This window comes from Littorina saxatilis, linkage group LG4 (genome assembly GCF_037325665.1).
Source record: "Littorina saxatilis isolate snail1 linkage group LG4, US_GU_Lsax_2.0, whole genome shotgun sequence".
Taxonomy (NCBI): domain Eukaryota; kingdom Metazoa; phylum Mollusca; class Gastropoda; order Littorinimorpha; family Littorinidae; genus Littorina; species Littorina saxatilis.
Window position 1 is genome coordinate 58,199,143 of NC_090248.1, and position 15,926 is coordinate 58,215,068.

At 41.6% G+C, this 15,926-nt stretch overlaps 1 protein-coding gene across 3 annotated transcripts in view; it reads right to left on the reverse strand.

Annotated features, from left to right (window-relative positions):
* Positions 1-8,718: 8,718 nt before the first annotated feature.
* LOC138965197 (potassium voltage-gated channel subfamily A member 2-like) overlaps positions 8,719-15,926 on the reverse strand; it is a 32,627-nt gene continuing 25,419 nt past the window's right edge. The window contains exons 3-4 of one of the 3 annotated variants that reach the window (XM_070337323.1): positions 11,127-11,209; positions 10,230-10,406 (exon numbers count right to left, since the gene is read on the reverse strand). In XM_070337323.1, the coding sequence (XP_070193424.1) occupies positions 10,365-10,406; positions 11,127-11,209 (125 nt within the window). In that variant the 3' untranslated portion in view covers positions 10,230-10,364. Of the gene's footprint in view, positions 10,407-11,126; positions 11,210-13,213 lie in introns of those variants that run through there. The other 2 variants (XM_070337322.1, XM_070337324.1) reach the window with 2 other exon arrangements.

The window sequence follows — 15,926 nt, forward strand, 5'->3', positions numbered from 1 at the left end:
TGGCCCTTGAATGATTTGAGTGGTGTGTATGTATTCACTGTTTGCTAACTGGCCCTTGAATGATTTGAGTGGTGTGTCTGTATTCACTGTTTGCTAACTGGCCCTTGAATGATTTGAGTGGTGTGTTTGTATTCACTGTTTGCTAACTGCATGGCCCTTGAATGATTTGAGTGGTGTGTTTGTATTCACTGTTTGCTAACTGGCCCTTGAATGAGTTGAGTGGTGTGTTTGTATTCACTGTTTGCTAACTGGCCCTTGAATGATTTGAGTGGTGTGTCTGTATTCACTGTTTGCTAACTGGCCCTTGAATGATTTGAGTGGTGTGTTTGTATTCACTGTTTGCTAACTGCATGGCCCTTGAATGATTTGAGTGGTGTGTTTGTATTCACTGTTTGCTAACTGCATGGCCCTTGAATGATTTGAGTGGTGTGTTTGTATTCACTGTTTGCTAACTGCATGGCCCTTGAATGATTTGAGTGGTGTGTCTGTATTCACTGTTTGCTAACTGGCCCTTGAATGATTTGAGTGGTGTGTTTGTATTCACTGTTTGCTAACTGCATGGCCCTTGAATGATTTGAGTGGTGTGTCTGTATTCACTGTTTGCTAACTGGCCCTTGAATGAGTTGAGTGGTGTGTTTGTATTCACTGTTTGCTAACTGCATGGCCCTTGAATGATTTGAGTGGTGTGTCTGTATTCACTGTTTGCTAACTGGCCCTTGAATGAGTTGAGTGGTGTGTTTGTATTCACTGTTTGCTAACTGCATGGCCCTTGAATGATTTGAGTGGTGTGTCTGTATTCACTGTTTGCTAACTGGCCCTTGAATGATTTGAGTGGTGTGTTTGTATTCACTGTTTGCTAACTGGCCCTTGAATGATTTTGAGTGGTGTGTTTGTATTCACTGTTTGCTAACTGCATGGCCCTTGAATGATTTTGAGTGGTGTGTTTGTATTCACTGTTTGCTAACTGGCCCTTGAATGATTTGAGTGGTGTGTTTGTATTCACTGTTTGCTAACTACATGGCCCTTGAATGATTTGAGTGGTGTGTCTGTATTCACTGTTTGCTAACTGGCCCTTGAATGATTTGAGTGGTGTGTTTGTATTCACTGTTTGCTAACTGCATGGCCCTTGAATGATTTGAGTGGTGTGTTTGTATTCACTGTTTGCTAACTACATGGCCCTTGAATGATTTGAGTGGTGTGTTTGTATTCACTGTTTGCTAACTACATGGCCCTTGAATGATTTGAGTGGTGTGTTTGTATTCACTGTTTGCTAACTGCATGGCCCTTGAATGATTTGAGTGGTGTGTTTGTATTCACTGTTTGCTAACTACATGGCCCTTGAATGATTTGAGTGGTGTGTTTGTATTCACTGTTTGCTAACTACATGGCCCTTGAATGATTTGAGTGGTGTGTTTGTATTCACTGTTTGCTAACTGGCCCTTGAATGATTTGAGTGGTGTGTTTGTATTCACTGTTTGCTAACTGGCCCTTGAATGAGTTGAGTGGTGTGTTTGTATTCACTGTTTGCTAACTGGCCCTTGAATGATTTGAGTGGTGTGTTTGTATTCACCGTTTGCTAACTGCATGGTCCTTGAATGATTTGAGTGGTGTGTTTGTATTCACTGTTTGCTAACTGGCCCTTGAATGATTTGAGTGGTGTGTCTGTATTCACTGTTTGCTAACTACATGGTCCTTGAATGATTTGAGTGGTGTGTCTGTATTCACTGTTTGCTAACTACATGGCCCTTGAATGATTTGAGTGGTGTGTCTGTATTCACTGTTTGCTAACTGCATGGCCCTTGAATGATTTGAGTGGTGTGTTTGTATTCACTGTTTGCTAACTACATGGTCCTTGAATGATTTGAGTGGTGTGTCTGTATTCACTGTTTGCTAACTACATGGCCCTTGAATGATTTGAGTGGTGTGTTTGTATTCACTGTTTGCTAACTGCATGGCCCTTGAATGATTTTGCATGGTGTGTATGGACTGTTTTCTGCAATGGGTAATTGGTGAGGGCTGTGTGTGCATAATATGACACTAGCGCCATGACATCATACAGCGCTGTGTCTTGTGACCTTGTAGTGGGCTGTGATGTCATCACATGCTTTAAGACTGTCTCCCCCCCCCCCCCCCCCTCTCCTCTCCCTAGTCCCCAAGCCACCATCTCGTCCCACCTCCTTCGTCTTGATACATATAGGACAAGGACACATTCTTCTCCCTAATTCCTTTTTATTCTTTGTAGAAAGTGTGATGAGAGAGAACATTTCATTACTGTATCTGATTCCTTGTTCCCTGTTCACTTACCTTGAGGAGTTGCCATTGCGTGTTTACTACTTGGTTATTTAGTTTACTGGTGTAAGCATTTACTCTTCATTAGTCATTCCAACTACCGGTATTCTACAATCCGAGGTATTTATCTTTAAAAAATTTTATTTGGCTTTTGTCCCTTGGCATTATTGTGTCTCAGTTATTGCCCTTGGCATAATTGTGTGTCACTTATTGCCCATGGCATTATTGTGCGTCACTTATTGCCCTTGGCATTATTGTGCGTCACTTATTGCCCTTGGCATAATTGTGCGTCACTTATTGCCCTTGGCATAATTGTGCGTCACTTATTGCCCTTGGCATAATTGTGTGTCACTTATTGCCCTTGGCATTATTGTGTGTCACTTATTGCCCTTGGCATTATTGTGCATCACCTATTGCCCTTGGCATAATTGTGTGTCACTTATTGCCCTTGGCATTATTGTGCATCACTTATTGCCCTTGGCATTATTGTGCGTCACTTATTGCCCTTGGTTAATTTGTGCGTCACTTATTGCCCTTGGCATAATTGTGCGTCACTTATTGCCCTTGGCATAATTGTGTGTCACTTATTGCCCTTGGCATTGTGTGTCACTTATTGCCCTTGGCATAATTGTGCGTCACTTATTGCCCTTGGCATAATTGTGCGTCAATTATTGCCCTTGGCATAATTGTGTGTCAAGTATTGCCCTTGGCATTATTGTGCATCACTTATTGCCCTTGGCATTATTGTGCGTCACTTATTGCCCTTGGCATTGTGTGTCACTTATTGCCCTTGGCATTGTGTGTCACTTATTGCCCTTGGCATTGTGTGTCACTTATTGCCCTTGGCATAATTGTGCGTCACTTATTGCCCTTGGCATAATTGTGTGTCACTTATTGCCCTTGGCATAATTGTGTGTCACTTATTGCCCTTGGCATTGTGTGTCACTTATTGCCCTTGGCATTATTGTGCGTCACTTATTGCCCTTGGCATTATTGTGTGTCACTTATTGCCCTTGGCATTGTGTGTCACTTATTGCCCTTGGCATTATTGTGCGTCACTTATTGCCCTTGGCATTATTGTGTGTCACTTATTGCCCTGGGCATTGTGTGTCACTTATTGCCCTGGGCATTGTGTGTCACTTATTGCCCTGGGCATTGTGTGTCACTTATTGCCCTTGGCATAATTGTGTGTCACTTATTGCCCTTGGCATTATTATGTGTCACTTATTGCCCTTGGCATTATTGTGTGTCACTTATTGCCCTTGGCATTATTGTGCGTCACTTATTGCCCTTGGCATTATTGTGTGTCACTTATTGCCCTAGGCATTATTGTGTGTCACTTATTGCCCTTGGCATTATTGTGTGTCACTTATTGCCCTTGGCATTATTGTGCATCACTTATTGCCCTTGGCATTATTGTGCGTCACTTATTGCCCTTGGCATTATTGTGCGTCACTTATTGCCCTGGGCATAATTGTGTGTCACTTATTGCCCTTGGCATTATTGTGCGTCACTTATTGCCCTTGGCATTATTGTGCGTCACTTATTGCCCTGGGCATAATTGTGTGTCACTTATTGCCCTTGGCATTGTGTGTCACTTATTGCCCTTGGCATTATTGTGTGTCACTTATTGCCCTTGGCATTGTGTGTCACTTATTGCCCTTGGCATAATTGTGTGTCAATTATTGCCCTTGGCATTGTATGTCACTTATTGCCCTTGGCATTGTGTGTCACTTATTGCCCTTGGCATTATTGTGCGTCACTTATTGCCCTTGGCATTGTGTGTCACTTATTGCCCTTGGCATAATTGTGTGTCACTTATTGCCCTTGGCATTGTGTGTCACTTATTGCCCTTGGCATTATTGTGCGTCACTTATTGCCCTTGGCATTATTTAGTGTCACTTATTGCCCTTGGCATTATTGTGCGTCACTTATTGCCCTTGGCATTATTGTGCGTCACTTATTGCCCTTGGCATTATTGTGTGTCACTTATTGCCCTTGGCATAATTGTATGTCACTTATTGCCCTTGGCATTATTTAGTGTCACTTATTGCCCTTGGCATTATTTAGTGTCACTTATTGCCCTTGGCATTATTGTGTGTCACTTATTGCCCTTGGCATTATTGTGCGTCACTTATTGCCCTTGGCATTATTGTGCGTCACTTATTGCCCTGGGCATAATTGTGTGTCACTTATTGCCCTTGGCATTGTGTGTCACTTATTGCCCTTGGCATTATTGTGCGTCACTTATTGCCCTGGGCATAATTGTGTGTCACTTATTGCCCTTGGCATTGTGTGTCACTTATTGCCCTTGGCATGGTTGCATGATTGTCCTTGGTACTTCGCCCATTTCTGTTTGCTAACTTTCATCTGGTCCTATCTATGACTTCCCTTTCTCGAGAATTTTGTTCTTACTTCGTTGATAGCGCAACATTTAACATTTAATAATAATATATTTGGTTGTTGTTGTTGTTGTTGTTGTTGTTGTTGTTGTTGTTGTTGTTGTTGTTGTTGTTGTTGTTGTTGTTGTTGTTGGTGTTGTCACTTGACGATTTTGCACTTCCTGTTTGAGGCTTACCCCCACACCCCACAACCCACAACCTGCACCCTTTTCCAGTTAGATTTGACAACTTGCGAGTGTGTGTGTGTGTGCGTGTAATATTTTTGAAGTATGTAGTTTGTTAAATTTGGATGTTTTTTCGGGCGTGCTGATCGATGAATGAACTGATTTACTGTTTGGAAATCACTCATCACTTGTTTTACCGTTTGAAGTGTTTTATACTGTTGTTTTTTAAAGAAAGTGTAAACTGTGAATTTTTAGAGAAGTAGTTACCAAGGCCTGTCCTGTGAGCGTTTATAGTGTTGTCCATTAGGCATATCTTGAAGGTGTCGTCTGCTGACAGAAAGTCAGCGTCAGTGCACAGTTAGCGTCAAGAATGGTCCGGAATGACACAGTGTGGGTGATGTGAACACCCTGGTGTGTGGAGTTTGTATTGCATGATGTGTGAAGAACTGCGTGTCGTGTTCTCTGCAGCTGAAAGTGTTCTTGGAGATTGTGATAATCGTGTCTGCTGGGCTGAATGTGTTCATGTTGTTTGCATAATCCCCACACTTCTCTAGCTTGAACACAATGAGTGTCTTGTTCTTCCCCCCCCCCCCCCCCCCCCCCCCCCCCTCCCCCCTTCTCTCTCTCTTCTGGCGTTGTTCTCGACTTCACAAAGGGTTTATATTTTACCTAATGTCTTGTGTGCTTGTTCTTCAGTGGACATCGTTGACCAAAACTCTCACACAAGGTTTATCTGATATGAAATACTCGACACTGGCGTACGCGCTTACTTCTTTGCGTATTGCGGGTCTGCTAAAGTGCTGAATGTGCAGGAAGATATCGAAACAGTAGTATTTTTGTGTGCATGTATTTCCTCTACTTCCATTTTCAAAGTTTACCACAAAAGGTAAACAGGGTATACGCTCATTTGTTTCCCATGATGCAACTTACTCAGCTTACCCCCCGCGGGCTAGGGGGAGTCCCATATTGGTTGGGACGAGAAAGAATTTACCCGATGCTCCCCAGCATGTCGTAAGAGGCGACTAACGGATTCTGTTTCTCCTTTTACCCTTGTTAAGTGTTTCTTGTATAGAATATAGTCAATTTTTGTAAAGATTTTAGTCAAGCAGTATGTAGGAAATGTTGGGTCCTTTGTACTGGAGGCTTGCATTCTCCCAGTGAGGTAATATATTGTACTGCGTTGCGGGCCCCTGGAGCGAATTTTTGATTAGTGCTTTTGTGAACAAGAAACAATTGACAAGTGGCTCTATCCCATCTTCCCCCTTTCCCCGTCGTGATATAACCCCTCGTGGTTGAAAACGACGTTAAACACCAAATAAAGAAAGAAAATTAAACTTCGAAATAATGATCAGTGGTGTGCTGTAACCGTTATCAGTTGGACATCTTCCCCACCTCACAAACAGCCTCCGAGGCTCTCAGTGGCCGTCTATATGAACACCTTGACTTGTATTAACATGACTTGTATTATGTTTGTGTGTTTAACATGTCTTGTATTGTGTGTTTGTGTTTAACATGTCTTGTATTATGTGTGTGTGTTAATAACATGTCTTGTATTGTGTGAATGTGTTTTGCATGTCTTGTATTGTGTGAATGTGTTTACCATGTCTTGTATTGTGTGAATGTGTTTACCGTGACTTGTATTGTGTGTGTGTGTTAATAAATAACATGTCTTGTATTATGTGTTTGTGTTTAACATTTCTTGTATTATGTGTGTGTGTTAATACCATGTCTTGTATTGTGTGAATGTGTTTACCATGTCTTGTATTGTGTGAATGTGTTTACCATGTCTTGTATTGTGTGAATGTGTTTACCATGTCTTGTATTGTGTGAATGTGTTTACCATGTCTTGTATTGTGTCTTTGTGTTTACCATGACTTGTATTGTGTGAATGTGTTTACCATGTCTTGTATTGTGTGTTTGTGTTTACCATGTCTTGTATTGTGTGAATGTGTTTACCATGTCTTGTATTGTGTGAATGTGTTTACCGTGACTTGTATTGTGTGAATGTGTTTACCATGTCTTGTATTGTGTGAATGTGTTTACCATGTCTTGTATTGTGTGAATGTGTTTACCGTGACTTGTATTGTGTAAATGTGTTTACCTTGTATTGTGTTTGTGTTTAGTATGACTTGTATTGTGTGTTTGTGTTTACCATGACTTGTATTGTTTTGTGTGTTTGTCGACAGAAAGGGATAATCGAGTGAAGTTTGATATTGTTGTTGCCCTTCTTGTTCCAAGTTTTAACTGAGTGCAAATTATTGTTACACTGTTTTGAGGCACAAGGATAGTTGCGAATACTATATTAACTGGGTGAAATCTTTTATACCTTTTTGATCGTGTTATTCATCTTTCCTTTATTGTTTTCACGGTTTGGATTACCCCAGTACATGTACATGTACGTGTTTAACGTGACTTGAGATGACAGAGTGGTTACTGTTGGAATGTTTTCCGTTTTTTTCTGTAATCAGATTTTTTTATAATTAACTTCGAAAAATCAAATTTTTTATTTGTTGACAAATTTGAGGTGTGTATGTATGTGTGTGTGTGCGTGTGTGTGTGTGTGTGCGTGTGTAAACAGGTGTGCTTGTGTGTGACAATGTTAGAATCAAAATTTTATTTATTGAGAAATTGGTGTGTGTTTGTGTGTGTGTGTGTGTGTGTGTGTGTGTGTGTGTATGTATGTGACAATGTAATTCACTGAAGAGTTCTCCACGTATGTGAGTTTCCAGGTTGTGCTAGTTTGACATTTATTCCAGCCTCACTTTACAATAAACAGTTGATTTTCCTACTATGACTTGCTACTGTGTTATAACGTATTTATTCTTCCACCATTTGTGGCGCTGTGAAGTGTGTGTTGGTTGTGTTTGTCCCACTGTGCGCTGGCCACTTTTATTAATCTGTCTTTGACAGAAATCCCAGCTAATTTACTTTGTGAGAGTGGGCTTTTATTGATGAAAGTTATTTATTGTTTGTGCAATATAGGGACAATTTTATTTCTGGTCTTGAAGCACACAATGTCATGATGAAGCATTCTTGACTGTGTGCCCACACGTGCAACACACACACACACACACAGTCACACACACAAACACAGTCACACACACACACACAGTTTGTTTGTTTGTTTGTTTGCTTAACGCCCAGCCGACTCCCCCCGTGGGTTAGGGGAAAGAATTTACCCGATGCTCCCCAGCATGTCGTAAGAGGCGACTAACGGATTCTGTTTCTCCTTTTACCCTTGTTAAGTGTTTCTTGTATAGAATATAGTCAATGTTTGATTAGTGCTTTTGTGAACAAGAAACAATTAACAAGTGGCTCTATCCCATCCCCCCCCCCCCCCCTTCCCCGTCGCGATATAACCTTGAACGGTTGAAAACGACGTGAAACACCAAATAAAGAAAGAAAGAAAAGAACCACGAAGGGCCATATCAGGGCGGTGCTGCTTTGACATAGAACGTGCGCCACACACAAGACAGAAGTCGCAGCACAGGCTTCATGTCTCACCCAGTCACAATATTCTGACACCGGACCAACCAGTCCTAGCACTAACCCCATAATGCCAGACGCCAGGCGGAGCAGCCACTAGATTGCCAATTTTAAAGTCTTAGGTATGACCCGGCCGGGGTTCGAACCCACGACCTCCCGATCACGGGGCGGACGCCTTACCACTTGGCCAACCGTGCCGGTTCCACACACACAGTCACACACACACACACACACACACACACACACACACACACACACACACACACACACACACACAGTTAAAGTCATAGTACTGATAGAGGTTTACCATGCACCTACCGTACAATCTATAGCTTTGATTTCACACATGCACGTGGACCATTCACGTCCTCAATGCAAACATTGTTGGCCATGACGTCACATCAGTTTAACCCATCATGTGTCAAACACAATGAACCATGATGACGTCACATTAACCCGTCATGTTTAATGCACGGTATTACAAGATGGCGTCATAATAAACCTTTGTTAAACAAATAGTCATAACGTTCCACGATGACGTTCAGACTTAGTCCCTTATGTTTAATACACAGTGTTGCACAATGACGTCACATTTAACCCGTTTCCGTGGATACAGTGTCCTATGATGACGTCGGCCTACAAAACCCAACACAATCAGAGCCGTGACAATGTAGTCCTGGCCTGTCTACAACATTTTAGATACAAAGTATAAGACTGTCAACAGTTGTGAATGTAATGAAAATGTCAGCCATGCGCCAGTGTATTCGACTCTCGTGCTTGATATATTAACATTAAAGTGCCGAATGCTGACGGTAATATTTTTTGGCAGAAAAAAAGAGTAAGAGAATTTAACGACGAACATTACTATGTTTGTTCTGTTTTATTATGAATACTTGGGTTTTGCGTTGCTGTTTACAGTCGCTCTGCGCGCGTGCACACACGCACACAGTCCGAAATACATGCCCGGTACACAAGCAAGCTCAAAGCATAAACTCTGGGCTTAACTGGAAAGGGAAACGGCGACAGACAATGGTAAGGATGAAATGGAAAGACAGACAGGGACAAGACAGACTCATCCTCACAATGATGATGAACAAAAACCACCACACCAAAAACATCAGGAGGGTTTTATTTCTTGTGTCAAATGTACAGGGTGACCCCCAAAAAATGCAACCCTCACAAATGCTTTTAACTTCTACATCTGTTAACCGAATCATTTCATATTTTGGGGACATAAACTTCAGCCAATGCATGACCTGTTCACAACAGGCTGAAGTTTAAGTCATCTAAATTTAAATGATTCGGTCAACAGATGTAGAAGTTATTAGCATTTTTGAGGGTTGCATTTGTTTTGGGTCATCCTGTATAATTATGCATCATAATTATGCACATCCCGCAGTACTGGGTACCCGTGTAGGCTGCCTGAAACTGTCACACACATGGGGCAGAACGTGACCGAGGAATGCAGTGAAACAGAACTAGACAGGCGTGAAAAGAACAAACGTGCACCCGGCACGCCTGGCTGGCTGGAGAGGTCAGTGTGGTGCCACTGAGGCTTCGCCGGGGTTGAAATTTACCCATTTTTGATCGTAACATTTTTTACCAGGGTAGAGACAAAAAGGATTAACAAAATGAGTACTGAACCCTTTTTAACATAAGATAACACTAATCAGACTGAACAACTGTTCTTCTTAAGCACTGTGTTAATGTTGTTGTGAGAGTTGTTTTTAAGTAATTTTTTCAAAAAACGTTCACCGCTAGCCCCTCAGGTGGACTGTACACTTTAAGGCGTGTCCACTTGTGGTGTGGAATCCTTGCAGGTGGTTGTTTTGCAGCATGCGGGAAACGTGGTGGGCCCCCTTTGCCCCTCCCCCCCCCCCTTCCGTCCACGTGTGTCCGTGTGAAGTGTGGAGGGTCCCCTGTGACCCTCCGTGTGTCCGTGTGAAGTGTGGAGGGTCCCCTGTGACCATCCGTGTGTCCGTGCTGTGGTCAGTGGTTGCTGTGGTCAGCATGGTTGCTGTTGTCAGTGGCCGCTGATCCGTGGCTCCCCTCCTCCCCTTGTTGGCTGCATGGAGCACACACACGGACAGCTTTAACAACACGCACCTTACGTCGTGGTGGCAGTCAGGCTAAGTACAGCTTAACCCCCCCCCCCCTCCCCCCTCCCTACTGAGGCTGCGCTTATGTCGTACACCCGTTTGAATTATTACTTGCAACGATATAGTTGTCTCTGTTATACTATTCCTCTGGCTGCCCCTGGACCAACGTCCACTATAGTCTACACAAACATGGGAAACTGTTCAGCAAGGTTCGTTTCCATAGCAACAATTGCGAGGTTAAAGGCACACTCCGTCTTGTGAAAACAGTTCGGCTCACCATCTAAGACCATCCCTCCACTTGGTCACGTACCAAAAATTGACACCCTGACTGCTTAATGCTGTGGTCATTTGAACTACATGTATTTCGATGAATACATTTCTTTGTAGCTTTTAAGAAATTAATTCATTTTTTATTATTATTCTCTTTATTATTCATCAACACATTTTAACGGTGCAGAGAGAGGACCCAGGCTGTTCAAATTTGGTATATGATCAAGTGGAGGGATGGTCTTATCCTATGGAAAAACCAGGCTAGATATGCCATGGTGCGCCGATTTGATTATACAAGAAGGAGTGTACCTTTAAGGCCGTCTACATGTCTATGCATGTCTATCTAGAGTCGTCTAATTCTATGCACGGCGGCACACCTGACGCCTGAAGGCTGCTCGCTACAGATGATGAGTTACCTGGTGAGCTGCCGGCAAGTCCTCCTCGCTTTCCTCTCTGTCCTTATTGGCGAAAAACGGCTTGTCCAGCAGCCCCCGCCTCCCTTCAACACAAGGCACAGTCTGCAATGACGTGACTCGTTAGTCATGACGTCATTCGTCAGCAAATGACGTCACTGGTCAGCAATGACGTCACTTGTCAGCAATGACGTCAGACGTCAGTAATGACGTCACTCCACCACGAAATGTAATTTTCGGTGTCATGACACGGGGTTTGACATGGAATTAAGAATTAAATGCCATGTGACATTTTACACAAAAATAAAACACCCCTCGTGGTAGTGCCTCACTGACGATTGACCGGTGTAACACGAGAAAATGACTCCCACGAGATTTTTACTCCGGAGAAAAAATTTCTTACGAAAATGTTACTCCCTTTACGAAAAAAAGCACTCCCCCATTACACGAGAAATATACTCCCCGCGACAGGTGAGTTCCGAGTTAACATTTCGTACACAAATGTTACTCCCCTGACGAATAAAAAACGAATAAATTACTTCACCCTAACACGAGCAATTTAACTTCCCATGCCAGGTGTACGAAATTTATACTCCCTTGTCCCCTGTTAGTCTTGGTGGTGGAAGGGGTGGAGGGAGGGTAGCGCGACATTCGTTTGTGCGAGATCACATATTGGCATTATCCCTTCGCCCGCATCCCATTTTCGCGTACGAGATTTTTACTGGAAAAAATGGGGAGTACAAATTTTGTGAAGGGAGTAATTTTTTCGTGCCTTGGGGAGTTCTTTTCTCGTACGAAAAATTTACTCGGAGTAGAAATTTCGTACAAAATGTTTGCTCCGGAGTAAATTTTTCGTGGAGTAAAAATGTTGTGTTACACCGGCACACCCCTTCGCGTGTTGACAGTCGAGCTCACCCCCTCAGACCTGACCTAGCTTTTATATGGGATGCCGAGACCAGTCCTCCTCTTGGTCACCCCACATCAGCATCATGACTGCTTCCTGTGGCGGCTTGGAATTGTTTGATACGTTAGTTTTGTTAAAATGACACCAGTGGCTTTTATCAAATCAATTTATGTAAAGAAAATGTCAAACTAAGCACAGAGAGCACCCATGATGTTTGTTTTTGGTACGTGGCCAAATGGAGGGGTGGTCAGATCCCATGTCGAAACCTGTCCGTGTTTGAGATGGTTAGCCGAACTGTTTGCACGAGAAAGGGTGTGCCTTTAAGCCATATCACGTGTTAAACAGGCCTGAAACTAAAGGGGGGAGTTAACGTCCTCTCAAAAAATGTTTCTATTTGGGACAAGAATTGGTGATACGCTAAGGAGCTGGTAAGGGTGAGCGAAGAGGGGAGGATGACGGGGTGGGCAGGAGTGGTGATGATAAAAGTTTGTTAAGAGGGGTAAGTTCTTCTTCTGGATAGTCTGATTTAATATGACTGAGTTTGGCACCCGTTGTCTCCAGAAGCATTGGGAGTAGGATGTTAAAAGTATACGTTTATTTTCCAAAAAGGTACTTTATAAAAAGTGATAAAATTTCAGAGCCACTTTATAAAATCAAGGGTTAAAAAAGGTGATTCAGATTTGTACAGAGAGAGCTTAAAAGCAGGTATATACAGCACATAGGCCTTTTTTCATTTCACTTGCAGTTTAAGAAAGCTATCTATGCCACAGTGACACACCGAATACATTCACTCACACAGATATAGGGTATATGTAAAAAAAAAATTAAAAAAAAAAAAAAATATGTATGTATATTATATATATACACATAGTACTGACTTCTAAATAATGTTGCGTGTAAGATAGTTTGTCGTATATTGACGAGTGATTACATACATCTAAAATAGTTTTGAGAGTAAAATAAATTTTCAAACAGGCCTGGCGACTGAAAACAGGTCAAGTAAGAACAATGAGTCACGTGATAAAAAAAAGGATGCTACTACTGTATTACAAAAGGAAAACATAACAGACGGGAACAAATAAAACTGATGAGTAACATAAAAAGTCGGTAACATGTAATTGGTGTAAAATTAGGTTTTGATAGGTTATGAAAGGAATATAAGCGTATGGAATAAAACTGATACATATTAACTTCAAAACATCTTTTATTACGACAAACGAATTTTTTCAACAGAAAAATGTACAAGTACATCAACTGTCCACGGTTCAAATGGTACGAGAACACTACTGATTTACAATACAATGTATCTATCTATATATATATACGACTAGTGTCTGTCTGTCTGTTCGCGATGCACGGCCAAAGTTCTCGGTGGATCTTTTTCAAATTTGGACACCGTATTCAGCTACACCCCGGACACAACCTCATCGATGAGATATTTCAACACGTGCTATCAGCGCGCAGCGCTGTGCGCGCTGAACTGATGTTTTTTTTCGGGATCCACTACCAGTAACTCTTACTTATCTTCTCCAGTGTTTTCAGCCGCGATTATCTCCCTTCCTCCGTGTGGCGTCAATCCATATTCCCGTTACTACGTTACTATTTTTAGAAGGTCACTGCACGTTACTATTTTTAGAAGGTCTCCAGTGTTTTGCGCGTTTATCTCCTTTCCTTCGTGCGCCGGCGAAGCCGGCGTACACCCGGCAAACTTTGCCGGGTCCCAGGCGCAGCCTGGTATTCGGCTCTACTTCTTCCCGGCGAAGCCGGTACCCGGCGAAGCGGGTAATCATCTAGTGTACAATATGTGTGCAGTATGTAAAGAAATTATACAAAACGAGCATCTTCATGTTATTTGTTGTGACATATTTTCACGTGGAAATAAACACTGTCAAACAATTTTTTTTTAAAGCATTCCACCTTGAGTAAGCATACGTTTCAAAAAAAGAAGCAGTAATAAATGGCGCAGTAACACATGGTGCAGTGATACATGTTGCAGTAATACATGGCGCTGTAATACATGGTGCGGTAATACATGGCGCAGTAATACATGGTGCAGGAATACATGGTGCAGTAATACATGGTGCAGTAATACATGGCACAGTAATACATGGCGCAGTAAGGCCCCCCCCCTCCCAAAATAAAAGTCTGTTTACGGTAACATAGGCCCAAAAAAAATAGGGTCGGTAGGTCGGGATTTTTTTTTCCCCTCAAAAACCATATTTGTAAGTTATTTTGCCAAAAAACAAAGCCTTTTTTTATTTTTATCTTTTATTTTTTTTATTAATTTTTTTTTCTTCTCCCAAATGCCCCCAAAAAAGTCCAGGGTCGCGCGAAAAAATAGGGTCGGTCGGGATACCGTAAACAGACTATTTTTTTTTTTTGGGGGGGGGCCTAATACATAATGCACAACTACCAACACCAATACACATCTACACAAATCGCAATGTACACCGAATACACGGGGGTTTAATACCAAACATATACTCTACTACTTTAAAAACAAGAACATCTCTTTTAAACACGCGAACAGTAGGTTTGCTACGACTCAAAGGAAAACCCGGAAGTTAGTTTGATTTGCTCTGACTGATTGATGATACATTTCTGTGTGAATTCCAAAAAGTAATTTTATAAAAAATATCTTTGGTAATTCGCAGTATGCCACAAAATCACGTGCTCAATTTTGTTTGAAGTTTGCTTTTCATCTTAATAGTGACACGCATAAAATGTGAGGCTTAGCTTGCATCCAGTGCAGTTACGCTTATCTTTTGCGTTCTTTTTTGTGTGAATTAAATGCACTGTAAAGAAAATGAAGCAAAACAAATTAGATATATTTAATGGTAGATAAAAGAATTATTAAGCGCAGAAAGCGCGTAGCAATGTTCATCAAAAAAGGCTCAAGAATGCTAACCGGTTTAACGGTTTAACAGTCGGTTTAACGCATCGGAATCACACAATGAAATCAATGATCAACGCGCTTGTTTCCAATGCATAACAATTAAATTTGTGTACGTCTGTTTTGTTAGCAGTGACGGTCGGAAAACTTCCATTATTAGGCTATCTCCATTATAGAAATGTTGCCGATAACTTTTTGCACAACTATGTTTTATTCATTTCTTCCTGACATCATTGGAATATTTTGTATTTTCTTTATTCGTTATTTATCAAACCGTAATTTGTAAATAAAGGCATGTGGATTTTGATGTTATTTTCTAGAACAATGGAAGTTATATCTGAAAATAACCGGGCAAAAGTAATTGGTGATGTTGCGAAGGAGTTGGTAAGTCGTTGATTAACTGCGTTAACGTCAATATAAAATCCGGTAAATTATTTCTCTTACGGTCGTTCAAAGTCTTACATAAGATAGTCATGTTTTTTTCTTTCGCGTTTTTAATGGAGAAGAGTATATTATTGGCATGACATGTTACATGAATATACATTAGCAGCGCGTATAACATAAATACTACATATATTCGTATATGTTACATGAATATTAATTAGCTGCGCTCAGTAGGCTTACATTAATATATATATTTGTTTGATATGTTACATGTATATATACATATTAGTAAAGTACCATACACAAAGTTGTGTGCGTAAAACAGCGAGGCTGTTGGTGAAAGATGGCAAGACATATACAATGAAACAGCAATAGATTTTGAGCTGAAACTGGTGCACATTGCAACAGGTATTAACGAGTGATGTCGCTGAGTATTAGGCGGTGAGCCACGGATACAGACAGGCAAAAAAGATAAGCGTGACTTCGTTAAGACCGTTGGAAAAGTCAGTTTTCCCAATGAAAGCCTCACTCTTGTTCACACTCTGTGTTCACTCGATCTGACACAGCTCAATGGCAGTCATTGTCGTCAGTGTGACACGCTGCTGTCACACACGTTACACGT